The sequence below is a fragment of the Stigmatopora argus genome, chromosome 23 (genome assembly GCF_051989625.1).
Source record: "Stigmatopora argus isolate UIUO_Sarg chromosome 23, RoL_Sarg_1.0, whole genome shotgun sequence".
Lineage (NCBI taxonomy): Eukaryota > Metazoa > Chordata > Actinopteri > Syngnathiformes > Syngnathidae > Stigmatopora > Stigmatopora argus.
Window position 1 is genome coordinate 4,878,019 of NC_135409.1, and position 18,024 is coordinate 4,896,042.

General features: G+C 39.2%; 3 protein-coding genes and 1 non-coding gene across 6 annotated transcripts; 3 read left to right on the forward strand and 1 right to left on the reverse strand.

Moving 5' to 3' along the window:
- Positions 1 to 838: 838 nt before the first annotated feature.
- Positions 839 to 7,026, reverse strand: glt8d2 (glycosyltransferase 8 domain containing 2). Of its 2 annotated transcripts, none has more exons than XM_077594410.1 (10): positions 6,788 to 7,026; positions 4,196 to 4,249; positions 3,953 to 4,045; positions 3,319 to 3,502; positions 3,117 to 3,234; positions 2,964 to 3,048; positions 2,747 to 2,859; positions 2,494 to 2,660; positions 2,312 to 2,424; positions 839 to 1,132 (listed from the first exon to the last, which is right to left on the reverse strand). In XM_077594410.1, the coding sequence occupies exons 2-10, from the start codon at positions 4,212 to 4,214 to the stop codon at positions 954 to 956; spliced, it is 1,071 nt and encodes a 356-aa protein (XP_077450536.1). In that variant the 5' UTR covers positions 4,215 to 4,249; positions 6,788 to 7,026; the 3' UTR covers positions 839 to 953. The 2 variants fall into 2 exon arrangements, with proteins under 2 accessions (XP_077450536.1, XP_077450535.1); XM_077594409.1 differs by lacking the exon at positions 6,788 to 7,026 and adding an exon at positions 5,820 to 6,008.
- ankrd16 (ankyrin repeat domain 16) lies at positions 6,631 to 10,709 on the forward strand. The gene is made up of 7 exons (XM_077594408.1): positions 6,631 to 7,081; positions 7,791 to 8,011; positions 8,081 to 8,123; positions 8,195 to 8,303; positions 9,361 to 9,522; positions 9,637 to 9,715; positions 10,412 to 10,709. Exons 1-7 carry the CDS (start codon positions 6,750 to 6,752, stop codon positions 10,558 to 10,560), a joined length of 1,095 nt encoding a protein of 364 aa, XP_077450534.1. The 5' UTR covers positions 6,631 to 6,749; the 3' UTR covers positions 10,561 to 10,709.
- trnay-gua (transfer RNA tyrosine (anticodon GUA)) lies at positions 7,208 to 7,295 on the forward strand. Its single transcript is given in 2 exon segments — positions 7,208 to 7,244; positions 7,260 to 7,295. It is a non-coding gene; the product is annotated as a tRNA-Tyr (tRNA).
- Positions 10,710 to 11,529: 820 nt separating the features above from the next.
- Positions 11,530 to 17,960, forward strand: gdi2 (GDP dissociation inhibitor 2). 2 transcript variants are annotated; one of them, XR_013298384.1, is made up of 11 exons: positions 11,530 to 11,706; positions 13,189 to 13,296; positions 14,007 to 14,106; positions 14,246 to 14,380; positions 14,455 to 14,653; positions 15,235 to 15,366; positions 15,433 to 15,532; positions 16,312 to 16,483; positions 16,561 to 16,760; positions 16,855 to 17,174; positions 17,256 to 17,960. XR_013298384.1 is itself a non-coding variant. In XM_077594190.1 (10 exons), exons 1-10 carry the CDS (start codon positions 11,662 to 11,664, stop codon positions 17,005 to 17,007), a joined length of 1,344 nt encoding a protein of 447 aa, XP_077450316.1. In that variant the 5' UTR covers positions 11,530 to 11,661; the 3' UTR covers positions 17,008 to 17,960. The 2 variants fall into 2 exon arrangements, 1 of the variants encoding a protein (XP_077450316.1); XM_077594190.1 differs by having other exon boundaries at positions 16,855 to 17,960.
- The last annotated feature ends 64 nt before the right edge of the window (positions 17,961 to 18,024 follow it).

Here is an 18,024-nt window from a genome sequence, read left to right on the forward strand (position 1 = left end):
CCTCACAGTGGGACACCTGGGTTCAAATCCTGGTCGGTCCACCTGTGTGGAGTTTGCATGTGGGTTTTCTCCGGGTACTCTGGTTTTCTACCACATTTCAAAAACATGCATGGTAGGCTGATTGGACACTCTAAATTGCCCCTAGGTATGAGTGTGAGTGTTGAAGACTATGACATATTTTAATCATATAATCTAATGAAGACTATGACACTATGACATATTTTAATCATATATTTTATTATCATTGTTAGACAAGATAAGACAGTTTTAGCCGTTGGAGTCAGATGCTAAAACTCACCGTCTAACAGTGTGAATGGTTGTTGGTCTCCCTGTGCCCTGCGATTGCCTGGCCAGTGTCCCCCGTCTCTGGCCCCAAGTCAGCTGGGATAGGCTCCAGCATCCCCCACGACCAATGTTCCCTCTAATTTTTTGTTTGTCTGGGCAGAAAGACAACTTCCCTGAGCACACTGAGTACCAGTGTGAGCAACATCATCATTGCTCGCTCTGGGCACACACCAGTATCACACCTGCCATAAGCAGGTGCATGTCTACTACACATAAATAAATATTTAAATGCTGATGTATTTGGTAAAAGAAATCGCCATGCGTACATGGGGTGAAGTTAAATTTAACAATTTTAGTCAAAGATTCCTGAATGCAACAGTGCTTCGGGGCTATACATACGTACAAAAGGTTAATGGTAAATCGTGCTGCTATCATGGAATGAATACATGCTCTAATTTTATAGGTCAATTAAAGGGAAGGTGAACTTTTCGGTTCTTGCTCGGTTCCCAGAATGACGTTGTTATTGAGTTGAAAACAGTTTCCACCCATAAAGAACTCAATTACCATTTTTATTTCCTGATATCAAATAGAATACTTTTGCTAGCTATCACACACAAGGTACTATCTATTGTATCAATGGAACTGAATCATTTTACTTCATTGTATGTCTATTTTTTACTCTTTGGCCTCATTAATGAGAACTTCCTGGAAGGATCTGGAATGAACCATTTCTCCCAGCGGTCTGTGTGAACAGCAGGGTACCCCCATGGTTTGAACGGTCCGTTCCAGTGCAGTAGCTGCGCCTTTTGCAGAAGGTTCTCCGGGTAGCCCGAATTGGGACTCCAACCTAAACAAATACCAAGTACTGTATTTACTTGCATATAAGCCGCCTGCACGTTTAAACCGCACCATTAAAATTGCCTTAAAATTGATTAATGTTACAATTTCTCGCGTATAAGCCGCCCCCTGATTCAAAATTTTCACCTCCATATTCATGGTTTTAATAGGGAGTACAAATGTGTTACTTTGAAGGATAAATCTTAAGAAAAAAAGTGGTATTTCTGAGATACTGTATGAATCAAAAGCACATTATTAGGGTCAATATAATTAGGAAGTTAATATGTTTGTCTTTGTAAATGTAAAATAACAAATTATTCAATTTGAAAAAAGAAATAAGTCTATGTTGATGAGAACCTGATACTTTCTAATGACAGAAATTACAATTTTCTTACCAGAAGTTTAAGAAGGCCAAATTGCTTCTAATGTTGAAATATCATATAAAAATATTATTTATTTTTTCGATGGTTCATATTACTGCAATAGTTGTCACTTTTGAACAAGAAATAAAAATAAATCAAAGCTGAATTTCGTTTTATTTCATAGTCACAAATGTACAAACATTTCCTTTCAAAAAGGAAGTGATGTAGGAACTGCGTTCGTAGCTGTATAGTGTTCACCAAGTCTCTGGGTGCAATAATAGCATGGGATACACATTACGCAGGTATCAAGGCTGTTATTTTAACGATCGACCGCACAAATTTCGATTAGCATTAACAACTATTGGGATGTGCTGACATGGTAAAAGATATGAACACATCAAGGCTACTCGCATATTCCAGAGCACGTTTAACTAGGTAAGACGGCGGCGCCCTAGGTAAGATGGCGGCGCCCTGAGCGAACAGTGACAGGCACATATTAGTTTTTTAACGTTTTATGCAAGATACGTTTTTTTTTTTTCGACATAGACGTTAAAATTTATTTTGTTTGGCGTTTTATCTGTTTATCTTTTCTCTATTTTGAAATAAATGACCGTATCGGCCACATTACCTTGCGTTATGGCGTCATGGCGTCATGGCGTTATGGTGTTATGGCGTTGCGTCGTTGTTGCTTTGCAGTTTCGTGCATTTCGTCTTTTTATGCGCATATAAGCCGTACCCTTGATTCAGTCATCTTTTTTTGCGGCGTATATGCGAGTAAATACGGTACTTGTGCCCCATCAGTTGAACTCCTGTGCGAATGACCTCACCTAGATGTCTGACGTTCCAAAGTGGGTCCAGCACGGTGTATTTGTCATGAAAAACAATTAGCATGGGTGGTGTAGCCACACCACCTGCCATGGCGCTGCTGTAGATGTTTAAGCTGGTTGAAAAGGAGAGAACATATTCAAATCCTTGTCAAAATACTTTATTTATAATATTTTAACCCTACTTGACATTGTCCTCCATGCACTTCTGGAGCTGTTTGGTGATCTTCTGCTTCTTCCATTCACGCATATCTGCTACAAACACGCCCGGGTTGAAGGAGCAGTCGTTGGGATTGATCCCGAGGTCCTTCACTTCCTGTTTCCTGTAGTCCAGGAAGCCCATGTAGGTGGTCTGTGGGGGTATACGATGACGGCTGATGTGATTTCAGGTGCAAGAAGTGATGCTAAATGATCCAGTTAGCCGTCGAGGATGCTCACCTGCATGCCGATGCTGCGCACCATGTCGTGAGTGGGCGGTAGGTCGCAGTCGGTGGCGAAAGCGACGGCATGTTGCGGCTTTAATTGGATGTCGAACAGATCTTGAATGTCACCTGATTCATGTTCAATAAAAAAAATCAATTTATGATTTTTTTAAAGGTTTTAAAGGCTCAATGTGCCTGAAAAGCAGTACAGGTACACTAACCCGAATACATACCCTGTACAATGACATCATCGTCCAAGTATACGACCCTCTCATGGCTCATCTCGAGTAGTGGTAGGTAAAATCGCACAAAGTTGAGCTGACAATCAATCGAGGCAAAATTTTACTCTTTGACCTCCCCATTTTTTTGGTCTTAATTGAACTCACAGGATGTAACAGATCCGGCCTTGAGGAATCTGGCTTCACTTTGCCCTTCAGAACCATCGGATTAAACTCCAAGATTTTATAATGAATGCTTTTTAGTTTAGTTTCTTCTACGTAACGTCTGAAATGAGTGAATGGGCAGAAAGAACCGTTGAAGAGAACAAACAATCCTACAAATGCTAAAATGAAAAATAATAATAACAACCTGGTTTGTGTCACTGCTTCCCTTAGCGTAACGATATAAAATAGCACATTAGCATCCGTGTTGCCTTGGACGCTGTTTATAGTCGCCATGGCGGCGCCCATGCGCTCTTCTGATGCACAAATGACGACAGGGATGACCCGGTCCATTTTTCTTGCAGGAATTCCGCCCAGTCTCTTCCATTGACCTTGAGAAGATGTCCAATTGTTTTTATGAGCTCTTGCGATGCCGTTGACGTACAATTACCGTATTTTCTCGCATATAAGCCGCATTTGTAACAAAAAAAATGATGACTGAATCAAGGGTGCGGCTTATATGCGCACAAGTCTTACGGCGTTGCTATACTCTTTTTCACCAATAGATGTCAGCAAATTAACATTTACTATTTGTTGGTTATTTTCTGTTTTGCAGTAAGAAAACTGCCATTACTGGATGAATTAATTCTTTATGATATTGACCCTAATAATGTGCTTTTGATTCATACAGTATCTCGGAAATAACGCATGCGATGATTTTTCTTAAGATTTTCCCTTCAATATAACGAATTTGTACTCCCTATTAAAAACATGAATTTGGAGGTGAAATTTGTGAATCAGTATGCGAGAAAATACAGTGGGTATAGATCATGAGCCTTTACCCAAATATTTGCGGTGATTGGCGGCTTTGAGTAACCTGCTGTGCAGGATCAGGTACAACATCAGCACCAGCAGGATCACCAGAATCTGATTGACTAACACAGCGATGACAACGCTTTGGGGTGAATATGAAAAATATTAAAAGTCTACATACCCCTCTTTTATTTTCATCTTTTTGTTCTAGATGTGAAGACCACTACATACAGTTGTGTTGATTGTAAAATGACAACAAAATGTGTTCTTACTTTTTCTCAGAAGAGCCATTGTTTATCTTTGCATTCTGGATCACGTGCAAATATCTGTAACAGATGTGAAAATTAATGATGGACGAGCAATATGATTATCAAGGATGTTGTTGAGACAAGAGCTAACCAACTTTGAATGTACAGTCGTACCTCTACTTACGAAATTAATTGTTTCCAAGACTTTTTTCGTAAGTTGAAAATTTACTTTATATGTAAATTATCTAATTAGTTCCACGGTCCTCACACAACTACCAACTAAACCCTTTAAAATTGGTCAGTGTACCAATTCTGTATCATAGATGTGAGGATTTTTTATTATTATAAGGAAATGATTTATTAACGTCTTAAAATAAATAAAGCATATGAAAATGTGTCCGAAAGCCGTCCACTTCGTAGTAAATTTTCGAAATTTTCAATTTACGGAAAACGTTCTGGAACCAATTAATTTCATAAGTAGAGGTATGACTGTATAATATTTCCTGATTTTCCCCTTTTTAAAACAATAATTGCATTTTTTTTAATCCATTCTTTTTTCTTTTTGTGTTTTTAGTTCAAAAAGCATTTTGTAAAATGTAAAAATAAATATATAAAAATATTTTCTGTTTTGCACTTTGGTATTGAACATAATTTAACAAATATTTTGTTTTCTTTTGAAATTAAAAACAAATGATTAAAAGACATTTTCCCTTACTAAGAAAAAAAAGCTTGAATAAGCATTGGTTTAGATCTATAAAAAAAGTGAACATTTAGGGCTTTTGATCCAGTTCTTTGAAAAAAAATCTAAATATTCTATCTAAAATGGTCCGGCCCACATGAAATCGAGTTGACGTTAATACAGCCCACGAACCAACCTGAGTTCGACACCCTTGTTCTAGTTGGTGTGCATAACTCCAGAAAGCCAGATGTTTTTTGCCCATTTTTTCTCCTTTAGAGAGAGCCACAACTTCCTTGCAACAGGAGAATAATAAAAAAACATTACATCTCATAATCCTACTTTATCACATTATGTTCAATTGGGGGCCACATGTTTCATTTAGTTTGGTTGTCAAATGTGTTCTCCTTTTTAAATTTGAAACTTTGACACACAGCTGGTCACGTTTTTTTGGTCATTGTTTTAAGCTGCGAAAAAAAACAACATCTGGAAATAGTTTTAAAACACTCCCTTCGGAAAGCTTCCAGGACCAGCCAAGAATCAACAATTATGCTTGGAAGATATTTGTGTATTGTTTCCCCTCTAATTTATACGAGAAGATCACTTTAAAAAAAACAACAACACTTACATATTCTTCATTATGAAAAGTATATCACTGAATTAAACATCATAGGTGTTCTTTGTTTATTTCTCCTGTCGATTTGTACAAAGTGTAACTACTACACTTTACCAAACACGTATACACAGTATGCATAAAGAAAATAAAAAAGCATACACAAAGTATGCAAAATATATGTGCACATGCAGATTAATTTATAAATCCAAACTACACATAAATTGAATTGTTTTCTTTAATATAACTGAAGTACATTATGTTCCCTGGATGACAGTAAACAACAGAATAATTCACATTGAATAATTAATGATAAAAAGGATTTTAATTTAAAAAATAAAAATAATAAGGGTACTTGCCAGGAGGAAAGTGGTTCTTCATGGTGCTCACAGTCCATGTTAAGAAACTAGACTGGTCAGTCCCACCAAACATCTCACTTTATCTTCCTCCCTTTCCCTCCCCCCTGATGGGACTGGTATCATTGGGTAAAATACAGATTATATACTTTATTTTGCCAGAAATAGGATTAACTGTCCCAATCCAATTGAAACATAGCTGATTTCTTCATGTATTTTTTGTTTAAAAATTTTAAATAATGCTCCACTTTCATGAAACTAAACAGGTTGCATCAATTTTAGAAGTGTTCGTTTATTCATATCACACGGATGACTAAAAAGAAAGTGATGAAGTGAAAAGGAAACAAAAAGTTCTTTGACTCGGTCCTATTGTCATAAGTACTACAATACCCACAATTCATCACTTCATGACTGTCTATATATTCTATACAAAACAGATCCCAAAAAAATGTGTGACGCTTGTCTGCAATTTATCACATAAAATCAAAAAAGTTTAACATATAATTAAAAAGTAAAGATTTATTTGCTAAATTGTGTGATTTAAAACATTTACACACGATTTTTAACCTGTCGTGCGCATTTTGGTTGACCAACATTTAATTCGCCTTCAGTGCAGTCTCCGTCACTATTCATAACAAAAAGTCTTCAAATTGTTTAAAAAAAACAGATTGTGTTCTTGTTTAAAAGATAGTTTCCATTTTGTTAGGATTCTACTTAAAAAGTTAAAATGTATTTGCTAAATTGTGTGATTTAAAACATTTACCCACTATATTTTAATTTACGCCGTGCGCATTTTGGTTGGCCAACATTTAATTCTCCGTCAGTGCAGATTGCCGTCACGATTCGTAACAAAAAGTCTTCAAATTGTTAAAAAAACAGATTGTGTTCTTGTTTAAAAGATAGTTCCCATTTTGTTGATATTATACTTCTAGCATGGACGAAGATCGTTTAAAAGTTCTGGTGAAACTGACCCAGGATGGACAATTCAACTCTGTGGAAAACAAGATGAAGACATACGGACTAATGGAAGCTGCCCGAGATAAACACTTCGGCCGCTCCGGCGACACCCTCGTACACTACGCCGCCCGACATGGACACTGGGACATTTTAGATTATCTCATCAAAGAAGTTGGGACCAATGTTGAGGTCTACAACAACGATTACAAGCGGCCGCTGCACGAAGCTGCTTCCATGAGCCACCTAGCATGTGTCCGCTATCTACTACAGAAGGGCGCCATGGTGGACAGCTTAAAGAAGGCAGATTGGTGACGATCTGAAATTAATTTACTCTTTACGATTTTAAATAATAATTATTAACCTTTTACACTGATACGGTACACTTGTTAGGAGCTGGTATATGAATCATGATGTGTCACTCCGGCACGTATGTTCCTTCGATAGCTCAGTTGGTAGAGCGGAGGACTGTAGAGGCACATTGCTGAAATCCTTAGGTCGCTGGTTCGAATCCGGCTCGAAGGAAGCTGACTTTTATTTTTCATTTACCAGCCCCTTCCGTTAAAAACTAATTGATTTATTATAAAAAAAATGATCTGAAACATTACCAGCCAATGAGTAAAAATGGTTTATAGTGTCCAGAATTTCCAGAGCAACGCAAATTCCATAAACTCACTTTTTTTTAAAGCAACCATTTCGGAAAAGTACGAAATTTTCAGGTTACGAAAAAAGTTCTGGAACCAATTAATTTTGTAAGTAGCGAGTAGCGGTACGACTGTATTTCAATTAATGTAAAAACAAGATAATAACACTGATTTAAATTGTCGTACGCTATTTTTTTTTACATTTTAGATCCATTTGGCGTGAATCCGATTCACTTTGGAAATCTCTAGAAATGGGACAAGGGTACTTCTGAAATGGGTTTGACGGGGGTTGGCAGCTCTGTGTTAGTACTGAGACATACTCATTTTTATGCTGGCTGTTGAGTTTGAAAACATTAAATCAACTTTTTGCACCCAGGACCCCTCTAATGATGGCTTGCACCAGGAGGAACCTGTCTGTGATCCGGGAGCTTCTGGACTACTCCGCCGACCCGTTCCTCAGAAACAAAGACGGCTGGAACGCCTTTCACATCGCATGCAGGGAGGGCGACCCCCTGGTGGTAGCCCACCTCCTCGATGTCGCTCCGGATGTGTGGAAAACTAAGAGTAAAACCGGCAGGACACCCCTGCATACGGCAGGTGAGCTGTTCTCGCACCTCTAATTCACAACATGTTATACACTGTATTGCTTATTTGTTTGTTATGTAGCTATGCATGGCTGTGAGGAAGTTGCCAACATCTTGCTTGAGAGGTAAACTGAGTGAGATTATCTTTTTTTTAATGTCCTGAAATAGGTCCAAAATAAAGCTGTCGATTTTCCAGATGCAGATACACATCAGATGAAAAAGACAGCTGCGGAATCACTCCTTTTATGGACGCTGTGAGAAACGGACACATCTCGTTGGCAAAGCGTCTTCTAGAAAAACACAAGGTACCATATTGTCTCGCTTATTAGCTGCCCCCGCGTATAAGCCGCAGCATTAAAATGTCCTTGAAATCGTTGAATTATACAATTTCTCACGTATAAGCCGCCCCCTTTCACAATTTTCACCTCCATATTCATGGTTTTAACAGGGAGTACTAATGTGTTAATTTGAAGGGAAAATTTTAAGAAAAATCATTGCAGATGGTATTTCTGGGATACTGTATGAATCAAAAGGACATTATTAGGATCAATATCATAAGGATGGCGGCATTATTGATGAAAATAATAATGATAAGAGTAATAATAATAACAATGATAACAATAACAATACAAATAATGATAATAATAACAATACAAATAATAATAATAATAATAACAACAATAATAATAACAATAACAAAAACATTTAAAAAAAAAGAATGATAATGGTAATAATAGTTATAACAATAACAATGATAATGATAATAATAATAACATTAACAATAATAATAGTAATAATAATAATGATAATAATAATAGTAAGAATAATAATACCAATAATAATAATAATAACAATAACAATACAAATAATGATAATAACAATAATAACAATACAAATAATAATAATAACAATAATCATAACAATAACAAAAAATAAAAAATAAAATAATAATGATAATGGTAATAATAGTTATAACAATAACAATGATAATGATAATAATAATAACAACAATAATAATAATAATAATAATAATAATAATAATAATAATAATGATAATATTAATAGTAAGAATAATAATACCAATAATAATAATAACAATAATAATAGTAATAGGGCGGCACGGTGGAGCAAGTGGTACGCGGGTCGGCCTCACAGCTCTGGGGTCCTGGGTTCAAATCCAGGTCATGTCCATCTGTGTGGAGTTTGCATGTTCTCCCTGGGCTTGCGTGGGTTTCCTCAGGGTACTCCGGTTTGAGTGTGAGTGTGCATGATTGTCCGTCTCCTTGTACCCTGCGATTGGCTGGACACTGCCTCTGGCCTGGAGACAGCTGGGATTGGCTCTGTGTAAATATTTCTCTGCAGGCATGTCCCACAGCTGTGGACACCATTGGGGTTCAGCCAGTGCACCAGGTGGCAGTCACCGGCCAGGAGGGGGCGTTGTGCTTCCTCGTCAGGGAGCTGCAGGTCAATGTGAACCAGAGAGCAACTGGATTGGAGCTCACCGCCTTGCATTATGCGGCCAAGGTAAGATTATGAGCCGTCAGATTCACAATAGAAGGTGAAAAGACCCACAAGCGACTCTAAAGCCACAGGTATAGATAGACAGTCCTTTTATTAATAAAATCATTGTGTTTTTAGGAAGGCCATGCTTCAACTATAAAGACACTGCTAGATTTAGGGGCTGATCTTCAAGCACGTGACAAAAAAGGAAGAACAGGTAAGACTTTATTAGATTTACAGTGGTACCTCGAGATACGAGCTTAATTTGTTCCGGGACTCGTAACTCAAATGAACGTTTCCCATAGATATGAACTAAAAACAAATTAATTCATTCCAACCCTCTGAAAAAACACCAAAAACAGGTTATTGGATTGGAAAAACATGTTTTTGTTCTAATTCGCCATCTATTAACAAAGTCACAAATAACTAGTGGTTTAATAGTACTAAAATGTGTTTAATAGTACTAAAATTAGATCGATTTCCACTTTTTGAATGGCAACGCCCTCGTAACATAACATAAACAAATTTAAATGAACTTGGATTACGATGCAGACACACTCAAAAATAAGTTGAATCTAACCTTACCCTAAACTTAATTCTTATTTTGTTTTAAATTTTGATACCTTTCTTCTCTCCTATGGTTGGCTCTATTCGCCCCGCCTCCACTCTTCGCCCAGTGCTCGTAGAGACATTACACAAGGGAGTTGCGACCAGAAATACAGTGCCCATGATGTTCTTATGAGCAGCCTATCGCGTCCGCTGTATGCTCATATGTCAAAATTTGTCTCGTATCACATGATAAATATTTGCTCGAAATTTTACTTGTATCTCAAATTGCTCGTATGTCAGGGCCCTCGTATGTTGAGGTACCACTGTATTATGTTTTGCTGTCACAACTATCTTTTTTTACAAGCTCTACACATGGCTTCCATTGGGCAACACGCAGAAGCCGCTAAGACGCTGCTGCGATTCGGGCTGGAAGACTACCCGGATGCATCTGGTACTACAGCACGGGCGCTCGCCCAAAAATCAGACGTCCTTCAAGTTTTTGACTGCAGTTAATATGGACAATGATTATTCTCTAAAATAGCTAAAATGTATTTCTGGGAAATGTTCAACACTTGACAGTTTTAATGCCTGAAACAAAAGAAGGGATTAAATTAATCAAAACAAAGGCAGTTGCAATATTAATAAAAATACGATACATAACAGCCTCATCTCATTTTCTGAACCGCATTATCCTCACTAGGGTTGCGGGGGGTGCTGGAGCCTATCCCAGCTGACTCCGGGTCAGAAGCGGGGGACACCCTGAATCGGTGGCCGGCCAATCGCAGGGCACAAGGAGACAAACAACCATTCATGCTCACACTCATACTAAGGGGCAATTTAGAGCGTCCAATCAGCCTCCCATGCATGTCTTTGGAATGTGGGAGGAATCCGGAGGGCCGAGGACAACCTGCAAACTCCACAAAGGTGGACCGACCTGGATTTGAACCCAGGACGCCCACTATGAGGCCGACGCGCTAACCACTTAGCTGCCAGACCGCCCCCAGCATGTGTTTTCAAAATAAGAAGCTTAGAATTTAGTCTACAGCGCGTCGGCCTCACAGCTCTGAGGTCCTGGGTTCAAATCCAGGTCACGCCCACCTGTGTGGAGTTTGCATGTCCTGTGTGGGTTTTCTCCGGGTACTCTGGTTTCCTCCCACATTCCCAAAAAACATGCATGGTAGACTGAGTGGACACTTTAAATTGCCCCTATGTGTGGGTGTGAGTGTGTTTGGTTGTCCGTCTCCTTGTGCCCTGCGATTGGCATGCCACCAATTCAGGGTGTCCCCCGCCTCTGGTCCGAAGTCAGCTGGGATAGTCTCCAGCACCCCGCATGACCCTAGTGAGGATAAAGCGGTTCAGAAAATGAAACGAGAGCAGTTAGTCTATTAAAACGCGGTTTTAAAAAACGGGATTTCAAGATAAACGCCATGAGTTGCGGCAAATTTTGGCATATTTGACTTTCCATAGAAGCAGACCACGCCCATACCCGGATGTAGTCTGAACCCTAACCCAGCTAGCCTTGCCACTGAGCCCGGCCCATTCCCACTTGAGCCCTGCAGGATCTCCATTTTCTTCCACCCCTGTCAAGCTCAAAACCCCGAAGAGCTACAAAAAATGAACGACGAATACGACGTAATTGTTCTCGGCACGGGACTGACGGTAAGATAAGGGATTCAACAAGTCCACATGCTTCCTTGAAAATGCGCTTTGCAACCTGTTAACTGCGCGATTAGCTCTTAGGCTAACAAGGCCTAATTACCAGCCGAGCTAAGTAACTAGTTTAGCACGAAAAGCTAACCTTACCGCTGTCAACACCGTCAAATAGAAACAGCTTACTAAAACTAACTCACTTAAAGTCCAGGCTTCTATCAAAGGACTGTGATGATCGATCGTGAAGTTACACAAGCGGTTATTTGACAATCGAATAATCGCAGCGGTAGGTCACTTACAGAAGATTAATAGTAGATTATTGGTGTGCTAACATTAGCATGTGTAATTTTACTCAACCGAGAGCTATAAAAACGCACATTTCCACTCGCGTAGTGTTAATGTATTTCGTTTTTTTAATCAATTAATTTACATTGCTTGCTGTTTTCACCGTAAACCTGCTGTCCCCGTAATTTTAGGGAATTGTACATTGATGACTGAAAATGTGTTCAAATTGAACGTGATTATGAAACTTCGAAAATTTTCAGGTTAATTACATTAACAACTTAAAATGATCACGTTAATTGCCCTCCACTTAATAAAGCCCGAACACTCCGTGCAATTTGGGGGGGGGGGGGGTCACTTGATATATATTTTTTAAATAGTTCAAATTTCAATATTGTTGTTTTACAACTGGCTGATTAAGTGTCACTATGTGGGGAATAGTATTTAAAAGGTACCAGATGCTTAATTCCAAGTAAACTGCAAAATGCAATTTTGTTTTTTTTAACGATGTATTCATTCCATGATAGCAGTTTGATTTACCATTAAATGGAATTTCTTGCTTTTGATGTCAATGTTAATGGTTGACACATGACACAGAGCTAATCCCGTGATAACCGTGGGACCGATACAGTCCGGACGGAGCGTATTTGAAAGTCCATATAATTTTGATTTAACTGGATAAGTAATGTTTTCAAACGCGGGATTTCAACATGTCATGATTGTATTCCCAATTTCACGGTTTGTACTGTTGGGGAGAAAATACATCAAGATATCATTAGAAATGGCAGTTAAATTGTGCTGCTTGGAGTCAGGAAATTCTCCTGCAGCAGTTTTAGCCTAACTAAGCGTGAACTACACGTCACGGAAAGGAAACGAAAAAAATGCCACGCTTCCTCTTTGAGGCAATGCATCAAGTTTAGCTGGCTTGAAAACAATTCCGACCCAGTGAGGGTGACAGAATGCAAATACATCTTAAACGACTTAGGTCATAGATCAAAACTAAGGTGGTGTCATGTGATTTTTTTATTTTTTTATTGCTGAGCAGAAGCTTGTCACCCAGTTTGTGGTCAACGTAATGTGTGGAAGGAACATTTCCTATGGTCATAGTGTTTAACGTTTCTGGCCTGAAAGCAGGATATTCAATGTAGTACTGCTTCATGCAGAATTCAAACGCATCGGGAATTTTGACTCTGTATTTTATTTCGACAGGAATGCATCTTATCAGGCATCATGTCGGTGAAGGGAAAGAAGGTGTTGCACATGGACCGCAACTCTTACTACGGAGCCGAGAGCGCTTCCATCACACCGTTGGATGATGTAGGTTATTTTATTTATTTATTTTAAATTTGGGGGAAACACCAAGGATGACATTGAACTACAGTCCTACCTCTACTTACAAAATAATTGGTTCCAGAACTTTTTTCGTACCTTGAAAATTTCGTAAGTAGATGTGTACTTTATATGTAAATTCTCTAATTCGTTCCACAGTCCTCACACAACTAACAATTAAACCCTTTAAAATTGGTCAAAGTGTCTCAATTTTGTATGAAAGATGTGAGGAATCACAAAAATGAGAGGGAATTATAAGGAAATGATTTATTACTGTCTTCAAATAAATACAGCATATGAATATGTGCCCTGCACCGCTGAAATAGTTCCCTCCGCGGCCGTTATTATGGGAGACGTAATACCCGTGTTAGTATGCCAGATGGCGGCAAGAGCCCGTTCTACCATTGAATTGAATGCTTTTATTGTGATTATGAGATAGAATGAGAGCGATGAAATGAGAGCCCCATAGAGGGTAGTGATTTTCTAAAGTGAGAATCGATGTATCCGCGACAATATTTTGAAAATAAAATAACGGACAAGGAAATGCATTTACTTTTTGAGGGATTTCGTGACTCGGATCTTTTTCGTATCTCAAGTCACTCATTTGCATATAAGAAAATTCGTAACCTGAAAATTTTGTACATAAAGGCATTCGTAAGTAGAGGTATGACTGCACTTTTGTTTGTGAATCCTTGCAGCTCTACGCACGGTTCAACCTTCCCGGAAAACCCCCGGAGTCGATGGGAAAAGGTCGCGACTGGAATGTGGATCTCGTTCCTAAATTCCTCATGGCCAATGGTAATACTTTTTTCTACTGCATATTTGATTGGACTGTCAAATACAAAATTGGCTAAAGTCAGTTTTATTTAGTTACTATAAGATAGCCTAAGTTGGTTGCAAAAAAAAAACAGTTCGACATATTCTCTGCTTTTCTCAGGTCAACTGGTCCGCATGCTGTTGATCACCCAGGTGACGCGCTACCTTGATTTCAAAGTGATCGAGGGCAGCTATGTTTACAAGGGGGGCAAAATCTACAAAGTTCCTTCCACGGAGTCTGAAGCTCTGAAGTCCAGTAAGTTCCCGCAGAATGACAAAGCTTCGACCGTTTTTACGGCTCCTGACTTCACCGGTTGTGTAAATCCGAAGGTCTGATGGGCATTTTTGAGAAACGGCGCTTTAAGAAATTCCTGGTCTTCATCGCCAACTTTGACGAAAACGACCCCAAAACCATGGAGGGCGTCAACCCCCACAAGACCACGATGAGGGAAATTTTTGAGAAGTTCAGCTTGGGCCAAGACGTCATCGACTTCACTGGCCACTCCCTCGCTCTCTACCGCACAGATGAGTCAGTAGTCTCTGCAATTACCATATTTTCTCGCATATACAAAAAAAATGATGACAATCAATGGTACGGCTTATGTGCACAAATCAAAATCAAATCAAAAGCCTTTATTGAAAGGAAACGAAAGTGGTGGTGCTACTTCAGTGCGTTTTCCCAGTAAAAAAAAACTAGTAATATAGAAGTATAAAAAGTCACATCCTGGCTAGGTAAATTCTAAAATATTGCACAATCTATGATATTGCACATTGTTATTGCACACCCCGAAGTTTTTGCTTAGAAGGGATTGTGTGTCGTGCTAACGCAAGTTCAGAGTCCTGATGGCTGTGGGAAAAAAACTGTCCTTAAGTCTATTTGTCCGTGCTTTGTGAGACCTGTAGCGTCTGCCAGAGGGCAGCAGCTGGAACAGGTTGTGACCAGGGTGGTATTGGTCCCTGACAATGTTCCTGGCTCTGCTGAGGTAGCAAGGGCTGGCAATGTCATCCAGTGAGGGCAGGTGATTTTTTTTCCTCCACATGTAAAACTTGAAAAGTTGTGACTGTCTGTATACATGTAATCCTCACATATATTCTGCTCTCCATGCCCAGATACCTGGAGATGCCCTGCCTCGAATCAATAAACAGGATAAAGCTTTACAGCGAGTCCTTGGCCAGATATGGCAAAAGCCCCTACCTCTACCCCCTTTACGGATTGGGAGAACTGCCTCAAGGCTTTGCCAGGTAGGAACTCTGAAGTAATGATGCTCTCAGGTTTTCATTTTGCCTGGGAATTGTTGACCGTTCCAGGCTGAGCGCCATCTACGGTGGGACGTATATGTTGAACAAGCCCATTGAGGAAATAGTGATGGAGAATGGGAAAGTTGTCGGGGTGAAGTCTGAAGGAGAGGTAAGAATGTGTCAACCCTCGATAGTTATTCTCGCTCCTGACTTACCGTATGTTCTCACATAAGCTGTATTTGTAACTTTTAGCTAGGTCTACAATGTCTTGTCTGTCTTGCTACTGCAACCAATAAATTTCCCGAATACGGGATGCATACCTGTCAACCTCTGCCGATAACTGCCCTTATAAATGATTATGATTCCCCTTACAAACCCCCAAAAAACCTTACAAACACCGTACGAGGCGTACGGTGTTTGTAAGGTTTTTTGGGGGTTTGTAAGGGGAATCATAATCATTTATAAGGGCAGTTATCGGCAGAGGTTGACAGGTATGGGGATGAAATAAAGTTCTAACTCAAAAAACTGATAACTGAATCAAGGGTACAGCTAATATGCGCACAGGACTTGCTATACTCTTTTTCACCAGTAGATGTTGGCAAATTAACATTTACTATTTGTTGGATATTTTCTGTTTTGCAGTGAGAAAACAACCATTACCGGATCAATTAATTTCTTATGATATTGACCTTTAATAATGTGCTTTTGATTCATACAGTATCTCAGAAATACTACATGCGATGATTTTTCTTAAGGTTTTCCCTTCAAAGTAACACATATGTACTTCCTTTTAAAACCATGAATATGGAGGTGAACATTGAGAATCAGGGGTTGACTTATACGCGAGAAATTGTAAAATGCAACGATTTTAAGGCAATTTTAGGGTTGCGGCTTATGCGCGGGGCGGCTTATATGCGAGCAAATACAGTACATATTTGCGTCCTGTAGATCGCCAGGTGCAAGCAGCTGATTTGCGACCCCAGCTACTTAATGTCTGCGACCGAGAAAGTGGGCCAAGTGATCCGGGCCATCTGTATCCTGAACCACCCCATCAGCAACACAAGCGACATCAACTCTTGCCAGATCATCATCCCGCAGAACCAAGTCAACAGGAAGCACGGTGCGTACCGAAGTGAAAGCAATGATGCTAACCGGTAGGCAAACAAGTGCTCACTCGTAGAGCGTCTTTGCTTCCAGATATCTACGTCTGCATGATCTCCTTTGCTCATAACGTGGCGGCGCAAGGCAAATACATCGCCATCGCTAGCACCACGGTGGAAACCAGCGACCCAGAGAGGGAGATCAAACCGGCCCTCGATCTACTGGAGCCCATCGAGCAAAAGTTTATCAGCATCAGCGACCAGTACGCTCCTAAAGACAAAGGTGGTGAAAGCCAGGTAGGCTAACTCATCAGAGGTATTCTTCTCCCGTTGGGAATGTATATGACTTTTAATTTTTTTTTTTTTTAATCTCCCATCCCACCCCGTATAGATCTTCATCTCGCGCTCATACGACGCCACCACCCACTTCGAGACGACCTGCGACGACATCAAGGATATTTACCGGAGGATGACCGGCTCGGACTTTGATTTTGCCGAGATGGAGCGCGGGAAGAAGGATATCTACGGCGACGCTGCCGAGTAGAAGCTGCTGCAGCACACTCCTCATTGCAAAGACAAGAACCTATTTTAAAAAAGAAATATTTACATATTTCTTTTTTTAATAGGTTCTTGTCTTTGCAATACACGTACACACACACATATATATACACATATATACATATATGTATATATATGTCCCAAGATTTTGAGGTGGTCCAGCGAGATATATACATATATACATATATACATATATGTGTATATATATATATTTATATGTCCCAAGATTTTGAGGTGGTCCAGCGAGAAAGTTGATCATGTAGCTTTCTGGAATAGTATTGCTGGATTAAGTGAGGGATAAATCTTTTTTTTTCTTTCTGCAAATCACTCTCAGACGGTGGCTGCAATTAAGAGTGGTTAGGAATTTACAGTTTCATTTAAAATAAAATAAAATTTAAAAAAAACAAGTCCAAAGATGCCAAATTAAGGTGGAGTACATCCGGTTGTTTGTTTGTTAGTAGGCAGGGGGATTGACTTTATTTTGTCTTATATTGTATCTTGTCTCTTCAGGTTGCTTTGGGACAAAAAGGATTTGTCGACATTGAATTTAGGGGTTATGTATTTGCTCCATGAATTTAGGAATTATGTATATGCCCCACTACAGCCACACAACCTTGAAGTTTTCTTAATAATTCGTGAGATGAAGTAGTGTTCCTGTTTTGTGTAAAATGAGGCAAGAACCGCTTAAGAAGGACCAAATGTGTACTGTGGCAGTATTTGAAATGAAAAGCCCTGTGATGTATCATCTTCTGTTTGTAAAGAGCAACTTGGGCTGCAGTAATTTATGTGCTGCAAAGTTTAAAAAAAAGTTTGTCAAGGAAGTGTGGTTTGTTTCTTTTCCCTATCCGTGCTGGTTAGCATAGACATCATTGTAACAAACGTTCAAATGACTTATTTTTTCCAAACAATAAATTACTGGGGCAAGATGAGTAATAATAATTCTAGTGTACAATTTTATTGTTACTCTGTTTTTAAATCCATATAGTATTGTAGACTAGTAACC

Bases quoted from the DNA above. Each gene is read 5' to 3' on its own strand.
- ankrd16 (XM_077594408.1), top strand. From the start codon at position 6,750: ATGGACGAAGATCGTTTAAAAGTTCTGGTGAAACTGACCCAGGATGGA. The intron at 8,012-8,080 runs GTGAGCTGTTCT...TTTGTTATGTAG, and splicing joins GACACCCCTGCATACGGCAG to CTATGCATGGCTGTGAGGAA. The intron at 9,716-10,411 runs GTAAGACTTTAT...TTTTTTTACAAG, and splicing joins TGACAAAAAAGGAAGAACAG to CTCTACACATGGCTTCCATT.
- gdi2 (XM_077594190.1), top strand. From the start codon at position 11,662: ATGAACGACGAATACGACGTAATTGTTCTCGGCACGGGACTGACG. The intron at 14,107-14,245 runs GTAATACTTTTT...TGCTTTTCTCAG, and splicing joins TAAATTCCTCATGGCCAATG to GTCAACTGGTCCGCATGCTG. The intron at 14,381-14,454 runs GTAAGTTCCCGC...GTAAATCCGAAG, and splicing joins GTCTGAAGCTCTGAAGTCCA to GTCTGATGGGCATTTTTGAG.
- glt8d2 (XM_077594410.1), bottom strand. The intron at 3,503-3,952 runs GTAAAGGCTCAT...CATCTTCTCAAG, and splicing joins CAATCACCGCAAATATTTGG to GTCAATGGAAGAGACTGGGC. The intron at 1,133-2,311 runs GTGAGGTCATTC...GTATTTGTTTAG, and splicing joins TTGGAACGTCAGACATCTAG to GTTGGAGTCCCAATTCGGGC.